Genomic DNA, 18,688 nt, shown 5'->3' on the forward strand with positions numbered 1-18,688 from the left:
GTCCACACATTCTCCTGCGCACCTTCAATATCTACAAATGAAAAAACGTACTGTTTCTGCTTTTGTAGGCTCAGAGTGCTGGAAGACCTGTTTCCCATAAATGTATGTAATTAAGCTCTTATTTTGACTTTTTTTCCACCTTCTTCAGCCAGATCTGGTTTTATCTTTCTGAACGTCTACAACTTGCCAGACCAACCTGCATAAAGCTTGTTCTTGTTTACCCGTCTTCCTTCCATTTTTGCCCATTCCTCCTCCTGAAGATCCCAATTATCCAACTAGTTGAGGAATCTAATTCTGCTATAGATGCCTTATTGACAAAATAGAGCTAGGCCTTCTTTGTGTAAAGAGTGCAGAGTGATGTGACTTTTAGTAATGAATCGCTCTTGCATGAAACATTAATTGAACTGTTGATCTATAGTTGGCCGCATGCCGGTCATGAGAGAGCAAATGGCAGTGAAATGGTGTTAACCTATGAGTATACATGCACAAAAACAAAAAAAGGGGCACATAAGCATGCCCACACATGCACATTAATATGCATGTTAACATATCCCAGCCCACTCCAGTGAAGAAAATACACACAATCACTTCAGTGTGCTGTGCTCTCACAAGCACAAACCAACGTAACAGTTTTTTGCAGCTTCAAAACTATGCAACATAAACACAGTCTCACATTCATTTGAACAGTTTCACAGAGATAGCATTTAGACTCAAAGTCCACTAACACACAATCGACCCTTGTTAAGAAGACACATTTATCCTCGTATTGTTAACAAAATCAACCGTGTGGAAACCAGACTGCAGGCACACTAAACATTTTCACTACCCTCTCCTGCAAACACAGATTTTAGCTTCAAGTTTTCAGTTCCTGTGAGACACAGCTCAATTTAACTGTCAACTCATAGAAGTTAACAACAGGTTTATAATAAACTCCTATAAATATACTATTACAAAAACTTTAAATCAGACACAGTTCACAAGCAACTTACAGATGAGACAAAAAGCCAATAGGGAGCAGATCAACTTTCTTGAGCAGTTCCAGCCAAACAATGAGGACAAGAGAAGGACGAAAAGCAGTGGAGGGAGGGAGAGGCGGAGTTAGAGCACATTCCAGTTAAATCAGTGAGTAGTGATGTCATATTCAGGAAAAAAAAAAGAAAAACACAGAAACAGTAAAATAAGGCAGGACTAAACCAATATACCTGTATTTAGTAAAATGTATAGCTACATAAAACACCCTTAGTGCTGAACTTACTGTCTACTTATTTCTAATCTTTCCCAGGATAACTACAAAATTGCATAAAAACAAATATTTTTGAAGACACACCCAATGGGAAAAGAACAAGTGATGGACTAAAGAATTTCAAGTATTTTAGCTTTGACAGCAATAAAACAGGTAGAATAGCTGTCAGCTATCTGTCAAAAGCCAATACAGCTGTTTTACTTGAAAGTGCAGAAGAGTATAAATTCGCATCAACAGAAAAAAAGAGTAGAACCAGAAGCTTAAACATTTTTTTTTACTTCCTTTATCTCCCTTTGCAAATTGCAAACACCTGACTCACTCACACACACACATGCACACACCCCTACACGCTTTAGGGAGGGGAAACAATAATTCATAGTCAGGTGTTAAATGTGAGTCAACAACATACTGTGTGTGACCTTGTTGCTGCATGTGGGTTAAGTCACGATTAAGAGACCAAACTTAAACTGAATCGCTAAGATTTTTGACCACAAATCCTGAATCTCAGCAAAACCACAAAAAAACCTTCGTAATTCCACAATGTCCTACAGCAGACTGTATGTTCAGAGGTCTTTCTGACACAAAGACAGAAAGACAGTGATTGGAGAGGATTGCTGTAGTTCTACATCCAATCTGATTTGCAACATTTTCTCCCAGGTAAAAGGAGCAAGAACACAACATTTACCAGTATGAAATCATTTTTGTTTAATTTATTCTGACACTAAATTTCACAAATGTACATTCATGTTAAGAGGGGGTAGCAACCTTTACAAGAAAATACGCTTTTGCACTGTATCCAACAAAATGAAACTCACTTAAAGCTGCAATTGTTACATGACATTTAGAAAACAGTTAACTTTACTAAATGTTTTAGTTAACTAGAAATGGAAAAAAGGAAATTTGTTGTAATTTCAGGAACCATTTAATTCTTATTTGTTGGTCGTAAAATAAAGAAGAGCATCAATCTTTAGGAAAAAGAGGATGAATACATGTTCCTCTATTTTGATGGGGAAAAAATATTACAGGTACCAGCTGAAACTAGAAGTTATTGAGGTTAGCTTCATCTATGTGATCTTCAACACCCCAGACTAGTTAACAAAAGATATATGCCACATCTTAAAGGGGTGGTATTGTGTATTTCTCTGCTACATAGTGCCATTTTATTGCACAATAAAATAACTATGGTACCTTAAGTAAGTCATTACAAAAAATTTGTATATATCAAATATGACTTAAAGGACACTTGACTTTGCAAGTTGATGCCTTGATATTGGCCAGAAGCTCCTGCTCTTTTCATCCATCCATCCACTACACCTGCTTGTCTTTGGAGGGTCATGTGGTGGGGTGCTAGCGCCCGTCTCAAGTGGTCAATGGTCAAGAAGTAAGATACACTGGACAGTCCATCACAGTGAAACACAGACACACAAGACAAACAACCATCTACACATACACACCCGCACCTCAGGGCAAAATAGAGTAACCAATTGACCCAATTCATTATTGACGAGGGATGGAGTCCCTTTTTGTGGTTGCTGTTAAAGGACCAAACCCAGTACTGCTTTGGATGTGTCTATGTCATTCCTTGCTTATCTCAACAATGATGTTCAAGAAGAATTTGGTTAGAACAAGCTTCTGTGTAATTTGTGCTAACCAAACACATTTCATGAGATGAATCAACACAGTTATCCAGTTAAAGCTTTGCTAACATGGCGGTTGTCTATGTGTATGTTTAAAAAAAAAAAAAGTGCATCCCCAACGCTGAGATTTTCAAAAGATTACCAACATTTCCAAATCCAGCATTTTCCATGACAGACAAAGACTACAAGCTCAAATGAATGAAACAGCAATGCTGGCTTATTCTGATCAGCCTTCCTGTTGAAATACACGAACCAAAGACTTTGCATAGTAATTTCAACTTACATTGTTGAGCTCTCTCTGGTTCCCATACAGCGCATGGTACTTTCTGTATTTGCCCTGGCGATACTTGTTAGAGATGAAGCGGCGTCTGTCTTCACTGCAGCTAGAGGGCGATAGGGCTTCACTTGGCGGGACGTTAGCGGCCCAGAAACTGTTCACCCGTTCGTTCCCGAGTTTTAGGAAAACCTGTGTTATAAATGAATAGATTAAATCTGAATAATTAAATCTGAAACGTTAGAGAAAAAAATAACAATTAAGATAATCATAGATTTAACAGTTTTAGAGCTGTAAGCTTCATCTTGCAACAAGCTCTTTATGTAATGTAAACCTGTTCTCTACTCACTGTTACCAATCCACTGAAATTAAAATTAATTAGGAATGCATGTAAAATCATGCGACATGAATAAGTTATTGCCATGTACATGTGCCTCTGATACTTATGTGAACTAGACAGTTATTGCTCTATAAAATTTGGTAGTTCTATGGTCACTTTAAAACAAGGCAGCCCAAGTCCAGTCCTTCAGCTCTGTGATTCTGTAAATTTAGGATGCATTGCTTCTCCAACACACCTCCAATTGCAGGAAAGTGGCTCTAAAGGACTGAAGTTGGGCACCCTGTTCCAAGGAGCTATCAAGAGATATAGGGCTCTTACGAAGAAAGTAGGTATTTAGTGTTCATCAGACAATCTGTAATGTAGATAATTGGGATCATCCTCAGTGAATGACTGACAAACTCATGAACTTGCAGCACAATGAAGTCTCAACTAATGATGTGATTATTTTCAGCTTGTTTACCTGGATAAGCTCCTCTGTCCAGATTTTCTTATCCATCTTCAGACTTCGTACTTTGGAGATACTCGGACCGAGTCCTCTGTGTTCTCCTACAGCATCCAAATACAAGTCAAATCTTGATCATGTACGACTTATTTTAAATACTTTATCTGCGCCACAAAACCTGGCTTGTCAAATCACATTACTACAGTTGTGGCAAAAAATAAATGACACTCTTTTTTGTTACTAGAATTTTGCAGTTTTTGAGCCATAAAATGTAACCCTTTTTGTTGGAGATTTGACAGTTTTCCCCAGTGAAGTCAGAAACAGTGATCATCCCATACACCTCTGCAAATCTGAACAATGTAAAATAAAAAAACAATCTTGTAACCTGGGAAAGACCTAAAAACATTATATGTTCTGATGTGCAAAGCCCATTAATTGAAAGAGGCGCGTATTCTTTTTCCACAGTAAGTATTTAGTATATGTTGCTGCTCACCGACAAAAACAGAAATCACAATAATGGTTCAATTGAGGACATGAATATACAAATAGAAAACAAAACAAAACTTGAAGCAGATAGAAACCAACCTGCACATTGCTTGCAGATCACCACACAAAGGTTGATGGCCGCCCAATCTGGCTGTGGAGCGCCGCAGTCGGCGCAGAAGCTGTTGCTAGGCTCCCTCCAGATCTGCTCAACCACCTCACTGTTGGACAGCGCTTCTCCTATGGCGTTCCTCATGGCCTGCACCCACTGCTCCCTCGACTGCTCTGACTCGGCTATAAAACTGTGGAAACAGGCAAGCCACGAACATGGAATGATGCTGAATTGACAATTCATCCAAATCCGAATTATAATTATTTTTGTTTTCAACATCCCCAGCATTTCTTTCAGCTGCAGTCATGGTAAAATGAAAAACAGAAACTCTATTTTGATAAAAATATGTTTAGGTCCACGTGGAAAATAATTTACTGGTAAGTGTAGCAGCATCAAAGACGCGTAACTATCATTAAAACCTAGGAGTAGTGATGGACTCTGACCTGAACCTCCAGAGCCACATAAAGACAGTTACAAAGTCGGCCTTCTATCACCTGAAGAACATTTCCAGGATTAAAGGACTAATGTCTTTAGGACAAGGAGAAGCAGCTTTCAGCATCTATGCACCACAAATTTGGAACAAACTGTAAAACAGCTGAAACACTGACTTCCTTTAAATCTAGACTAAAAACCCACCTGTTTAAGATTGTATTTGAAACGTAATCTATTACAAATTTATTGATGGAACTTGACTTAATGTTGTGTTTTGATTGTTGATTCTATGTTGCATTGTGTTTCTGTGTTTGATATTATGTAAAGCATTTTGAAATGGCTTGCTGCTGAAATGTGCTATACAAATAAAATTTGATTGATTGATTGATTGATTAATTAATTAAAAGCGCAGTGTTCTAAACAATATTTTAAAAACTTTAAACAAAAGGTTTTTGTAAAAAGGTGGTACATATTTCAGGATAAAAGATGCAGCATTAACCAGAGTATAAACAAACTATTTTACAAATTCTTCTGAAAAACAACAATTTTAATAACCTTTTAATAGAAAGGAGAAAATATATGAAGAAGTGCCGAAAATGATTGGCTGTTCAACTAAAATGATCTTATCTTGAAATGGAACCAAAACCCGAAAGACGTGGTAGAAAATGGAAACCAGGACATAAGTTTCTGATGTGATCTGACTCTGACCAACAGAAAAAGGCACAGTGATTCAGTCACAACACACTCACAGCAAATAATCTATAAATAAATGCAGGACTTTTCATAGATCCCATCCTGTCAGGCTGCAGCCTACACTGTCAGACAAAAGACCACTCATGCAAAAAACATGCATGCTTGTGCACAGGTGTTATCCTCCCACATTTAAAAAGCTTTTTTTTTAATTCTTGACAGAAACCTAGCAGAACACTTATAGGACAGATCAGGGCAATTTGACAGCAAGATATCAGATCTCATTTCTATAAACACTTTAGCAATACCACTCAAATATTCAGCCACTGGTTTACGATGTAGAAATGCCATACTAAACTAAAGTCATTGCTTGCTTTTACATAGCAGTTTGAAACAAAGTTGATTGTTTGCTAGTTTTAAAATGTGTGTAAATGTGCCAAATTGTACTCTAGGTAGCATAATTTTAGTAAAACAGAATGCACTTTTATTGATATAAGCCTTTTAGCTGCAAAAAAGAAGTGTACAGCATTGGCTTGAAAGAATGTCAATAAACCTACCGCCACCCAGTGGTTAAACCTCTAATTTGCTATTGAAATGAATAGCATATATTAGGAAATACAAACAATTATCTTTTTGAGAAGATTTGGGGTCATTTCATCAACTTTATTAAAAAACTTAGGCTTGTCAGAGGGCTTGTTGGACTCTTGATTTGCTGGTACCTGCAGTGCCACATGCTGAATAGACATGTATAACTGTATCCAATCTGTTTGATAATGCTCAATTACCAATATTGTTTTGAGAAGGTGTGTTATTTGTTATTTAAACTTCTTTTTTTTTATTTCTCTGAATTGGATTAGTTCTAGGCTCTACTACAACTTGGCAACATGTAGTAATATGTAATTACTGCATGTTATTGTCATGTAGTAATTATAAAAGAAGCTTGTTCAGAATGATGCATAATTTTGTTTTCAAAGTGAAAAATCTCAATAAAAATGTTTTTTATTTCAGGGGGGAAAAAGTGTCTACCTGGGGAACCATTTGGATATATTTTGCTTGCTCAAAAGTAATATTTCAATATAAAATTCATACAAAAGCAACAAAAATCATAACTATATTATGTATATTTCACAATAAAAAAGAAAAACCATCACCAATATGAGACAGTTGCACAGTAGGCTTAAAAAAAAGCATTTTGCATATACAGGTGCATTTCAATATATTGGAATAGCATCAACTACCCTGTGGAGGATGAGACAACAGAGCCAACAATGCAGAGCTACAGGCCACTGACTAAGGCTTCCTGAACACACCAGCAGAGCAACAGCAATCACCATGCCATGTCACTCTGATGCAGTAATTTGCGCAAACCAAGTTTTAAGAACATGCACTGTACTGTACTGGGGCTTTCAGCACGCTGACATTTATTTATTATAATCCTACATTCTCTTTTTCTGAGAAACAGAATTTTGGGCCTCCATTAGCCTTCAGCTATAAACATTAAAAGGAACTTAAATGAAAAGAAAAATATAAATTTATTATGAAATAAATCTAATCAGATTACCTGAATATGCGGTAAGGTGTGGTGAGATCAAAACTACGACGATCTGAGTCTTTCACATTTCCAACGTTCATGTCAATAAATGTGATTCCCACTCCGATGCGATAATCCTAGAAGGAAGATCAAGAGTTATTTCTTTCATCACCAAAGAAAATAATATTAACTTGAGTACAGAAAAAGGATGAAAGAATAGCTCATTAACTTTTCTGGAACAATTGTTTGAATAAAAAAATGCCAAAATACTGTACATATTTATTTGACCTAAGAAGTCTCTTACATCCGCGCTCTTATAGAGAAGGACTTTATCTGAAGCAACAACAGTAAAAAGTTTGGATCGTAGCCCTCTGAGCTCCAAATAGCCAAAATAATCTGGGGTCAAAGGTGAGCCTGCGATCAAAGTTATGGGGCGCTTGGGCCCCCCGGTGCAGTTCCTCAGTTCAGTCACCCATTCATTCCTTTCATCTGCAGACGAGCAAACATATGCTTTTAGTAAATCATGGTGTGCACAAATTAAAATGGATATGTAAATGTGCTCACATATATGACAAAGAAAAGAAATGAAACAGACCTTCATTTTCAGCTCTGAAGATAAATGTCCGATTGTTTGTGGCAACCTCAAACTTCAACTCCCCCACGCTAGACACATTAGTGATAAATGCTGTTGAGATAAACCCCTTGGAATACACCTCCTACAACACAACACAACAGATCTGTTACACAGATACATAATCACTCTGTGCACATGCTGCTCTGAAGCATTTAAAACTTGGTGTCTTTTGTTACCTTCTCATTGTCAAAGTATCTTAGGTAGTCAAATTCTAACTTCACCCATCGTCTCTGGTAATAAAGAGCCCTGTATGTGAGGAAGTATAAAGATTAACAAGATAATCTATTGTAACATAAACCAAGTGAAGCTGAAGAGACTCTGCTGTGGGTAGATTTTTTTTCTTTACTAATTCATTGTCATTATAAATGAAGAGTTTCAAACTCCACGTTTTTAAAACAGTAATTCTTAAAGTTGAATACGTAGCTTGAGTTTTACCCCTGTGGTGGATTCTTGTCCAGCCAGCCCATCTTGATGACAGAAGAAAGTTGGGAACTGTCTTCCTTAATAGGTGTGGAGAGTCTGCCGGAGTTAGGCAGGCAAAAGCTGCCAGGCAGGTTGACGATGCGTTCAGTCTGCCAAGGAGGAGAATCTGGGCTGCACAGAAATGTCCAAACAAACACATGCACATGTTCGGAGATAAAATTAGACTGATGACTAAAAAAAATGGCTAAACAAAAAAACTAAAAAAAATGGCTACACGGACGTCTTTAATTACTTAGAATGCATACATTGATCAAATGTTTATGTAAAAAGCCAAAAATAGTTACAATTTGAATCTGCAGCTTAAATACAGAATTGTGAAAAGTAAATTTACAGATTTCTTCTGGTATTGCTTTTTCTTTTTACACTTATTCTTCAGACCATTGAAAGAAATTGACAACCAAAGTCAAGAATGTCAAACTCCAGTCCTGGAGAGCCGTTGTCCTGCAACTTTTAGTATATGTCCCTGGTCTGACATACCAGAATCCCAAGGCTAAAAAAAACCCCAGTCTGTAGTGAAGTCCTACTGAGTCCTGCTAATGGCCTAGTTATTTAATTCAACTGTGGTGGGTCAGGAACACATCTAGAAGTTGCAGGGTCTTGGTCCCTGATGACTGGATTTTTACATTCTTAAGGCAAAGAAAAACAAAAAGCAGTTTATGAAATCATAAGTTAATTATAATATGCCGGTAACAAGTAAAAGGCAAAGAAAGCTCAAAAGGCAACACATCATCTTAGTTTAGAAACAACATCATTGACATTTATCAGTCTAAAAAGGGTCACAAAGTCATTTCTAAGGCTTTGGGGCTCCAGTGAACCACAGTTAGAGCTATTATATGGAACAGTAGTGAACCTTTCTAGCTGTGACTGGCCGACCACAACAACTCGAACAGTTTGACGACTCAACCCGGAGGTTACAAAAGAACAACATCTAAAGCTCTGCAGTCCTCAATTGCCTCAGTTAAGGTCAGTGGTCAAGATTCAGCAAGAATAACAAGAGGCTGGGCAAAAATGGCATCCATTGCAGAGTTAAAAAAAACAAGAGCCACTGCTGACCAAGAAAGACAAAAACACACAGTAGCCATTCCAATATTTGCCAAAAAGTACTTTGATGATCTCCAAGACTTTTGGAAAAATATTTTGTGGACTGACGAAACTTAAGTAGAACTCTGTGGAAGGTTTTGTTTCTCAACATATCTAGCAATCAGCACCACAAAAAGAAAACATCCATTCTAACAGCTAAACATAAAGTGAAATTATGACCGCTTGGGGCTGCTTTGTTGATTCAGCAACTGAGGAAACCATGAATTCTGCTCTCTCTTAGAAACTCCTGAAAGGAGAATATTTGGGTATTGGTTTGTGGCCTTGAGCTCAAGAAATATAAACCTCCATATTGATGCAAAATATTCATTGTCAGTTATTACAAGCGCACAAATGCATATCAGACAAAAGCTAAGCATAACACTATGACATTGACACCTCATATTCTCATATCTAGCATGGTGGTGAAGAGTTAATAAGAGTTTTTTTGCATCCAATGGATCTGCATGCATTACAGTAATTTCCACACATACCTGAACTTTTTCAACATTAAAATATTTACAGTTAACACACGACAAGCTAACACTGCAGAATGAGTTGGGCGACAACAGTACTGTTGATCAGACCACTGTTGCATGCTTCACCCACTAATTCACACGTACATGTGCCAGTTCAGGGTTGACACCAACACAGTTCCTGTCTCAGAGTCGAGTCAGTGGAAGATTACTTTTAAACCCTCTAACTAGCTTGGTTGTTCACACGAATGCTAATTAAAGCCATTGTCAAGTGCATCATATCTTTGTATAGCAAAGTAGTCTACAGCAATCTCAGTTAAAGTATGGCTCAACTTGGATCATTAACCTGATATAGAGAATTACCTGGAAAAAACAGAACTGACAACAAAAATGCTATAAGAACCAACTGGTGATGCAGGGGGGAATTTGCTGGTGATCAGAATAGACCAATTTGTTGCTTAATGAGCCCCAACTAATGAATTAAATACTGTATGTCAGGTGTTTTTATTCATATGAGGATTTACGTAACACTTTATTTGACAGGGTGTGCATAAGACTGACATGACACTGTCATAAACATGATATAACATCCGTCATGAACATGAAGGAGTTTTTGTGACTATTGACTATGACTATTGTCATGAAGTGTCATCCGGTAAATAATGACACTTTTAATGCAAAGTTGCTTTAAAGGTTGCATTAAAAGTCCATTACAAGAGCCAACTTTGCATGATTTTGTAAATAATGACAATTTAATGCAAAGTTGCCACTTTTAATGGACTTTCATTGCAACTTTTACAGAAACTTTACATTAAAAGGGTCATTACTTACCAAATGACACTTCAAGACAACAGTCATAGACATTCATAAAGACTCCTTCATGTTCATGACAGATGTTGCGTCATGTTTATGACAGTGTCATGTCAGTCTTATGCACACCCTGTCAAATAAAGTGTTACCGGATTTATTTTTGCACATCCAAGACCTGCTGAGAATGATGTGAATGAAACTAAGCAAGGGTCTACTGATTGTTTCATAGTTTGCAATGAGGAATGAAATGAACACAATACTTAAACATGATTACTCACTCATCTTCATCTAACAGCTCGTCGTCACTATACAAAGAACAGACCCGCTTCTGTTGGTGAATGGGCACTTGTAGGGACATGTCCTGTTGGAGGAAATGATCGATGGTCACAAAGCACAGCAGAAATCAAAAGTAGGAAAAGTTATAACATGTAATACATCCCCTTACCCTGTCTGCCACCTTCCTTTGCTGAACACTGGAGTTAAGCAGGTCTGCATCCACGTAGTCATTAGAACTATCATTGACTGGAACCAAGACTAGAAAAAGACAAAGGATATGAAAAGAAGTGGAGCATCAAAGTTTCTGCTAGAAAATAAATTGATTAGTGTAAATCAATGTCAGTCAATTCAAGACGTTTACAGATGCAAATAATTAGGTTTCAGGTCTAATTAAATAATCATTATTTTTTCATTTAATAACTAGTCACCATACTGGCTCTCAAGTCAGAGGATATTTTTATCAAACCCATTCAGGAATTTCTTGGCAGCAACATCTACAGTATTACATGCAGGCACATTACATACATAGTTTCAAATCTCTTTGGTGTTACAGTCGATACCATTCTGGGGAATGCAGAAATACCTGCTGATCTTGACATTGACACAGCTCATGACCTCGAGTTACCTGCATTTACTCTGCTCTTAAATCCATTTAACAATTATATTTATTTTGTTTCTGAGTGCAAGAATAATCTGAAAGTATTTGTGTGTGTGACAAGTTTCTTTCTTCACTTCACTTCACTTTCAGATTAGGGATTTGAACTGAAGTGTCAAATGTTAAGCACAATTTCATGCCATATGACATGAAGAATACAAATTTGTAGTCAAATCAATTGTTTGAAACTGTGAAAAATGCTGAAAGCAGCAGAAGATTATTTGCAAAAGTGGCTTACACTCTATCTGAAAAAAATATTTTGTTTTTTATTTATATCTCAAACACACAGTATACATAGTACATATGCATAATATATATGTATTATGTATACTTTACATAATACATATATATTACCAAAAAAGAACAATGATTGACCAGTATAAAAGCAACTGCACTCACTAACTGCAGGCTGCAGCCATCAACTAGTAAGTAGTTTTAATTATACATAGAATTACAATTACAGTAGAAAAGTTGGCCTACCAGCTCACACACAGGAAAAGTCTCACTTCTCTCTCTTTTGTCTTTAACTTAAACCAAAAATGTCCCCGTACTTGAACTCTTGTGTGTCTTTGCTAAGGCTGGCTAACACTGACTATGAGGCAATTTGTGTGTTCCTTTCAAGGAGCTACCTGAGTCCCACCTATTTTAAAACTGCAACACTAACAAAACAAAAGAAGCAGCATAGCAAGGAGTGACAGCTCAAATTGTTCCTCAACTTGCTGTTTTGTTTATCGGTAGCGTTAAAAGTTCCAATCTACTCTTAGCAAGATGTGATGCAGCATATCTGGTCAAACCCGTTTGTTAACATGGCGCAGAATACCTAGAATAAAAATGGAGCTTGTATAATTTTGTACTTGAAACAAATAGATAAGATATTTTTACAGAGTTGCTTTCAGGTCAGTAGTAGTTCTTCGATGAATGGGCAAGCTCTTCCTCCTGCCTCTCAAACAATCAAATGTGATGAAATGATCTAAATCCTGGCCTGGGGCAAAATACATTACAAATAAAAAGAGTGGGCGCCAACTCCCTATTAACTGCACATGCATAAAAGAAAGAGAAAACTTGTCTAAGATGCAACTAGCAAATAAGATTTTAAAGAATAATCAAGTTCTTTTGAACTGTCCTTTCTAATTCTGCCCTGGGAAATTGCCCATAAATAGAAAAAAAAACAAACTCTGAATACTATAGTCTAAGTCCTGCACATTCATGAGTGGTGTTAACATTTTTAGATGACTTTAAACTTATTTGAAATGAAGTGCCAATTTTAAGTAGTGCTATTTCAGTGCTCTTTAGTGAAAGAAAGGAGTTGTCACATGTTCCCTCAAAGATTCAGGCTCAGTAAATTCTATGGAGATGTGTGTGTGTGGCTCAGGATGTTATGCACACATAACTGGACTTGATGTTATGCATGTCCTTGCTTTAAGCTTAATAAAATCTAAAGTCCTAATGATCAACAGTGACAAACTATGCTAAGTTGTTTCTCTTGTCATTGTTTGGGAGCCTGCTGCAGAAAGGGAGCAAAACAAGTTGTGGCTTTGCAGGTTAAACAGAAACAACCAGAGTGATGAACCTTAATGCATTCTGTTACTTCTACCTTTGTTCTCCTCACCACTCACGTTACTGCAGCCAGAACAATAGATCAGATGTTGTCTGTTATTTACAGCTGGCAGACCATACAACTAATACTTCTCTCAATTTATCAAATGAGAGAGCTGTTTTACACATCTACAGTTGTTTTTTGCACAAATTTTAATACAACAAAACACAACAATACCTACAGGTACAGTGTATGAATAACGACTTGTATATTATAAGATGCATACTTCCTGTTTAGGCATAGTTTTATTGCTCCATGTAGATAAGATTGCAGATTTCTACAGTGATTAAAAAAGAATATTCTATTTAAAAGCATAAGCATGTACTCAAGTCATAGAAGCATAGAAAAGAGAACAATACTTGTGACAGAAATGCTATTGGATTGTTTTTCTTTTGAACTTTGCAGGATGTAGTGAAGCACATCCTGCAGTTATACAAAGGGGAAAAAGTACAGTGATGATTGGAAAAACTTTGAACTCACAGGACATACAGGAAATAACCAGCAAAGATGTTGGCTCCTGCTGAAAAGTTGCTTGGAACTGAAGTACCATAACTAAAGGGGAGGGTTTTTTTTCTTCTTTTACTTAAGTAATCTTGATGCCAATCCTGGGGTAACTGTAACCTATCACTAAGACCGTGACAGCTCTCATCTGCCGGAAGAATTTACTTTTTTCCGCTGGTTTTAAAAGCTGGTAATACTGTAAACACAGCAGGAACTTTAATGTCGAGTAAAAGACAAGAGAAAAAAGTAGTAAGTATTCTACATGCCATAGATACAAGCTACTACAGTAAAGTAGCATAGTTAACCCAAAAAGTCTGCTCTACAGTGCAAACTCAGATATTAACCAGAGTACACTGCAATACTGTTACATCATCAGTTAAACCATACAGATCTGGGTCATCAAAAAGGTTTAGGTTGAATTAGTTAACTGAGTTATTGTGTAACTACTAGTTTTTAAATATTCCAAACAACTTTTCTGTTTGTGCATTTCTATGACAAGAATTTGAATTGGTTTCATTTCATTAATTTAACTGATGACAATCAGAATGATAAAGGAAATGCGACTTTCATTTTGAGGCCGAATCAAAAATATTTTAACTGATTGTTGCCGATTATAAATGTTACTAAACTCACGAGGAGGTTTGGAGATCTTCCTTGCAGGCAGAGCAGGCTGTAGTTCAGTCTGGTCGGACGGTTTGCTGATTTCCTGTGCTTGTGGTGTCCTGTTGCGTAGTGGAACCTGCGGAGTGGGGTCGGTCTGAATCAGCTCCTCAGTTCCTTTCTTGGTCAGAGGTGGGCTGGGGGGTAAAGACGAGCGTGACAGGTCAGCAGAGCAATGGGGGGAAGAGGAGGAGTCCTCGGACCCCATTGAGGTATCAGTTCGGGTAAAAAATCCACGTAGAACAGCGAGTTTAAACATCCTCTGTTGAGCAGTTCTCATTTTGTCACCTTCCTTCTCCCTGTGTCAAAACTGCAGAAATCGCTGCATGTGAGACTTCATACTCAGTATAATTGCTACATATCCACACATGACCAGAACGCAATCAAAGAAGCAAATCCCCCAAAAAATAAAATTTTTCTACAGCTGCACACACAGTGATCCAAGAGGGAAAATGAGGTTCGTTTGCTCCCCTGACTCTCTGGCTTTCCTTCTTTGCTTCCTGGTTAAGCTGCAGGTCCCAACCTGTGTGGGACACAGTCTTAGTATAAATAAATCATACCTGCCGCACCACTGGTGACACATAAACACACAGGGAGTAGGTCCTGGGAATGTTTGCTTGTGCCAGATTAAGAAAAACAATAATTTCCAATACTATTATACTTTCCAGTTTTGTTAGAGGACAATATGCACAACATTAGCAGTAATTTAATATTAAACAGTCCTTAGATGATCCAAACAAAAGACATGGTTTCCATAGGCTTCAGTGTACTCGAAGACCTGCAGAATCAAGAAATCTCCTAAATATTACAGATCTAAGAAAACGAAGATGGATGAAAGAAATCCAGCAGAAACACGTCATTCCTCAATATTAAGAAATTCAAGAACAGACGAAGAATAAATAGGTCTATCAATCAGTCTGAAAAGGGTTAAAAAGCAATTTCTAAGGCTTTAGGACTCCAATGAACTGCAGTGAGAGCAGTTATCCACAAATGGAGAAAATATGGAACAAAGGTGAACTTTCCCAGGAATGTCCAACCTACCAAGAGCAACCACATCTGGGTTCCAGGAGATAACATATCTCACTTACAGTATCTCAACTAAGAGCAATGTTTGTGACTCAACAGGACTTTTTGTAAAATATTCTGTGGAAAGATAAGATAAAAACTGGAATATTTGTTAGATGTGTATTTTTAGAACTGCCATGACCTTTAACAGACAGTTCACGTCCCAAGATCCTCCAAATAGACTACCCCAAAAATTAATATTGCAGAACATCCAATTAGAAGGAACCAAAAAATTACATAAAACCTAAATCTGTCAGAGATATGAATAATTCTGGACTTAACTTTAAGATTAAATAAATCTAAATTAAATTAAATTTCCAAATTGTCATGACTTTTTTCTATTAATGTTGGTTTTGTTTTTCTAATATCCTCCTGATAGAGATCCAGAGATGAAGAAACTGGAGCCTCTGTTTCTGTCTTATAAAAAGAGAAGTCACCTACTAGATTGAACTGAAAAAAAGTCTAGTTTTCACAACATTATGTACAGTCATCACCTAAAACAATAAGCACATGACTACAAGTGCTGTATCTTCAGCTAGAATCACTGACGTGTGAACCACACCAAGGGACAGCTTACTTCTTTCACTTTGGCGAACTAGTTTAGGTGATAAAAGCGAACCTAGTGGTTTTTGCACTGAAGCCCATAGAATACGCAAAGTAGCCTAAATATCAAAACAATTTTTTAAGGTTGGTCTGCAAAAAATAAAAATAAAAACTACAAAGTCCAAAATGTGACAAAATCTAAAATCCTGACCTGCATTAAGCAGATTTTTTATTCCACTCGTTTCTTCCCTTCCCTGGGACCAGCACAAATTTGGATAATCTCTCAGGACCAGATTTAAACAAAATCAATTTAGATATAATAATATCACTGCAAGCCAATTTCTATACTGCAATATATAGAGGTCATCTCTTACTTCTTTCTTTCTTTCTTTCTTTAAAGTCTCAGATGAAAGCTGCCTTGTTAAAATCTGACTAGTGGTTGATTAATCAGACCCATGTAAAAATGTATATTTACTCATCATCCCACTTCCCCCTGCTAATGAAATCAGACAGGACACATCTAAAATTACTTCGAAACATCCCCGCAACATTAACAAAACTTCAAATAGTCATGAAACAGGACGTTAGGACTATTTCATCAGAACATGAAATGTGTCATCTTAGTCTTAAGGTCCTAGGTCAGACAACAGATATGATTAGGTCATTTGGATAATGACCCCTCAAGTGTTGCCAGGACTTGCCGTCCTGGCATTTAAGGAAGGTATAAAGTAGTAGGTGAAAATGTAAAAATCTTGAACAAAAAAGTGAAAAGTGTAGTTCCAACCATACTGGCCACTTAAAATACTTTACACTAGAGCCACATTCATCCATTCACACTCACAATCATGCACAAATTCATTGATACGTAGCTTGGAAGGCAACGTGGAGCTATGTGGCTCGATCATGGGGCACACGTTATGTGACAGCAGTAAGCTAGAGTCAAACCCACAACTTCCTGGTTGATAGAAAACCACTTTGCCCACAAAGCCACAGATGTGAGGGTCCTTGCTGGTTTTATTTGTACAAATCATTCTGCAATGTATTTAACTAGCTTAACATAATAGATTTTCACAGAAATCTATTATCTCACATGTAAGCCAGCTGTTATACACTGTATATTTGATTGGTCCTATTGTTTTTTTTTTTCTGGAAAAGATCATATTTAACATTCTTAATTTTAAGCACGTTCTGAATATTTACAGGCAGATAATGATAAAAGAAGAAAACAACAACAAATCCTTTAATTTTTATGCTTTTAATTGAAATCAATAAACAGTGGGTTGACTCTCCAAAAAGTTGTTGCATTGTGTGAAATAATCTAATACTTTTTGTGGTATTGCTACAGATGTAGATATTTTATTCTCGACATAATTTATATAAAACTTGCAGTCTAATTTACAACAATGACCACTACAATTTTATTTCAGAAAGAAAATCAACTTGCTTAATTATTATTTTTTAAGTTTTAACAGGGAGGCTTGTACATTTATTTTTACCTCTGTGAAGACAATTACTTAATGTCAAATCACTTCTTTATTATCACTTACTCCCTTCCTAAAAGAGAATATGTGCAGAAACTGCCGAACTTTTGTTCCATTAAAAAAAAGAATATTTTCTGAAAATAAAAAACATTTGTTTTCAAACTAATCATAAATCTTTCTTTGATATTTAAACAGTGTGCCTAAAACATAACTCAGTGACACACGTACCTTTTAAATTGTTTATTTTTAACATCCTGAAGTCTGCCTTTCAAATAGTCTGTAATTTATTTAGATGACCTTCCTAATAGAAATATACTTTTAGCCACACACAAAGAAAAGCAAACTGTGTTTCACTGTTATTTTTGAATAATCCATTGACCAATCAGTAAAGAAATGCCACTTTGAGGGGCCTTTTAAAAAGAAACAAACATCCACAGAAAATGACAAAAGGGTTATGTTATTAGATTAATTCCAACATCAAATAGAGTAAACCTCTTCTTGTAATCCTCCTAAATCATATTCATTACTTTTAATTAGTTCGTCTTTTTCATAGCTTTAAATGACCGGATTTTTGTGCAATTCTGATAAAAACGATTATGGTTCTAAAAGCATCTGCTATGTTATCTCTATGTTTTTATCATCAGTAAGATCATTCACTGTTTCACTTATTTTTTGGATAAACATTGGCATTTACTTTGTGTAGCTCCAGGATTCACTTAAGCGTTTTCCAGCAGCCAACAGGCAGGATATACCCTAAAAAGCTCACCAGCTGACTTTAGGGGTCATCATAGACCAGTGGTTCCCAAAGTGAGGGGCGCGGTGTGGATGAATGAAAAACAAAAGACAGTTACACAAAAGTGTTTCATGGTAAAGAGGGTTTGTAGTGTGTTTTGTTGCAACCTGAAGTGTGAAATAAACTTCAGTGGCGTTTGAAAACAAAATATGTGTATAGATTTATGTCTGGTTCAATGATGTGTGTGCCCAGTTGATATTTTTTTCTTTATTGGGGGGATTTTATTGTAATGCATAGGGGGGTCCAGAAAATCTTTGGGAACCACTGGGGGGGCCCTGAAGAAAATCTTTGGGAACCACTGCCATAGACAGATGCATATTATTATTGAAAGGTGATAAGAAATCACCTAACATTAACAAGTTGATTTTTAGGAGTCTAGCAGAAGACCTCACTGTGTCATGATATCCCAGCAATCCACAAGGAACAAAATAGCTGTACTTTTACTTGAGAAAA

At 36.7% G+C, this 18,688-nt stretch overlaps 1 protein-coding gene across 6 annotated transcripts in view; it reads right to left on the reverse strand.

The window, feature by feature from the left end:
* arap1 (ArfGAP with RhoGAP domain, ankyrin repeat and PH domain 1) overlaps nt 1–18,688 on the reverse strand; it is a 70,376-nt gene that overhangs the window by 30,482 nt on the left and 21,206 nt on the right. For 5 of the 6 annotated variants that reach the window (XM_023351122.1, XM_023351121.1, XM_014470361.2 and 2 more), the window contains exons 3-13: nt 14,327–14,490; nt 11,110–11,198; nt 10,943–11,025; nt 8,254–8,412; nt 7,995–8,064; nt 7,780–7,900; nt 7,489–7,673; nt 7,215–7,321; nt 4,522–4,721; nt 3,955–4,040; nt 3,164–3,346 (exon numbers count right to left, since the gene is read on the reverse strand). In XM_023351122.1, coding sequence (XP_023206890.1) covers nt 3,164–3,346; nt 3,955–4,040; nt 4,522–4,721; nt 7,215–7,321; nt 7,489–7,673; nt 7,780–7,900; nt 7,995–8,064; nt 8,254–8,412; nt 10,943–11,025; nt 11,110–11,198; nt 14,327–14,490 — 1,447 coding nt within the window. Of the gene's footprint in view, nt 1–3,163; nt 3,347–3,954; nt 4,041–4,521; nt 4,722–7,214; nt 7,322–7,488; nt 7,674–7,779; nt 7,901–7,994; nt 8,065–8,253; nt 8,413–10,942; nt 11,026–11,109; nt 11,199–12,075; nt 12,162–14,326; nt 14,491–18,688 lie in introns of those variants that run through there. The other variant, XM_023351125.1, reaches the window with a different exon arrangement.

This window comes from Xiphophorus maculatus, chromosome 18, assembly GCF_002775205.1.
Source record: "Xiphophorus maculatus strain JP 163 A chromosome 18, X_maculatus-5.0-male, whole genome shotgun sequence".
In the NCBI taxonomy this organism is placed as follows: Eukaryota; Metazoa; Chordata; class Actinopteri; order Cyprinodontiformes; family Poeciliidae; genus Xiphophorus; species Xiphophorus maculatus.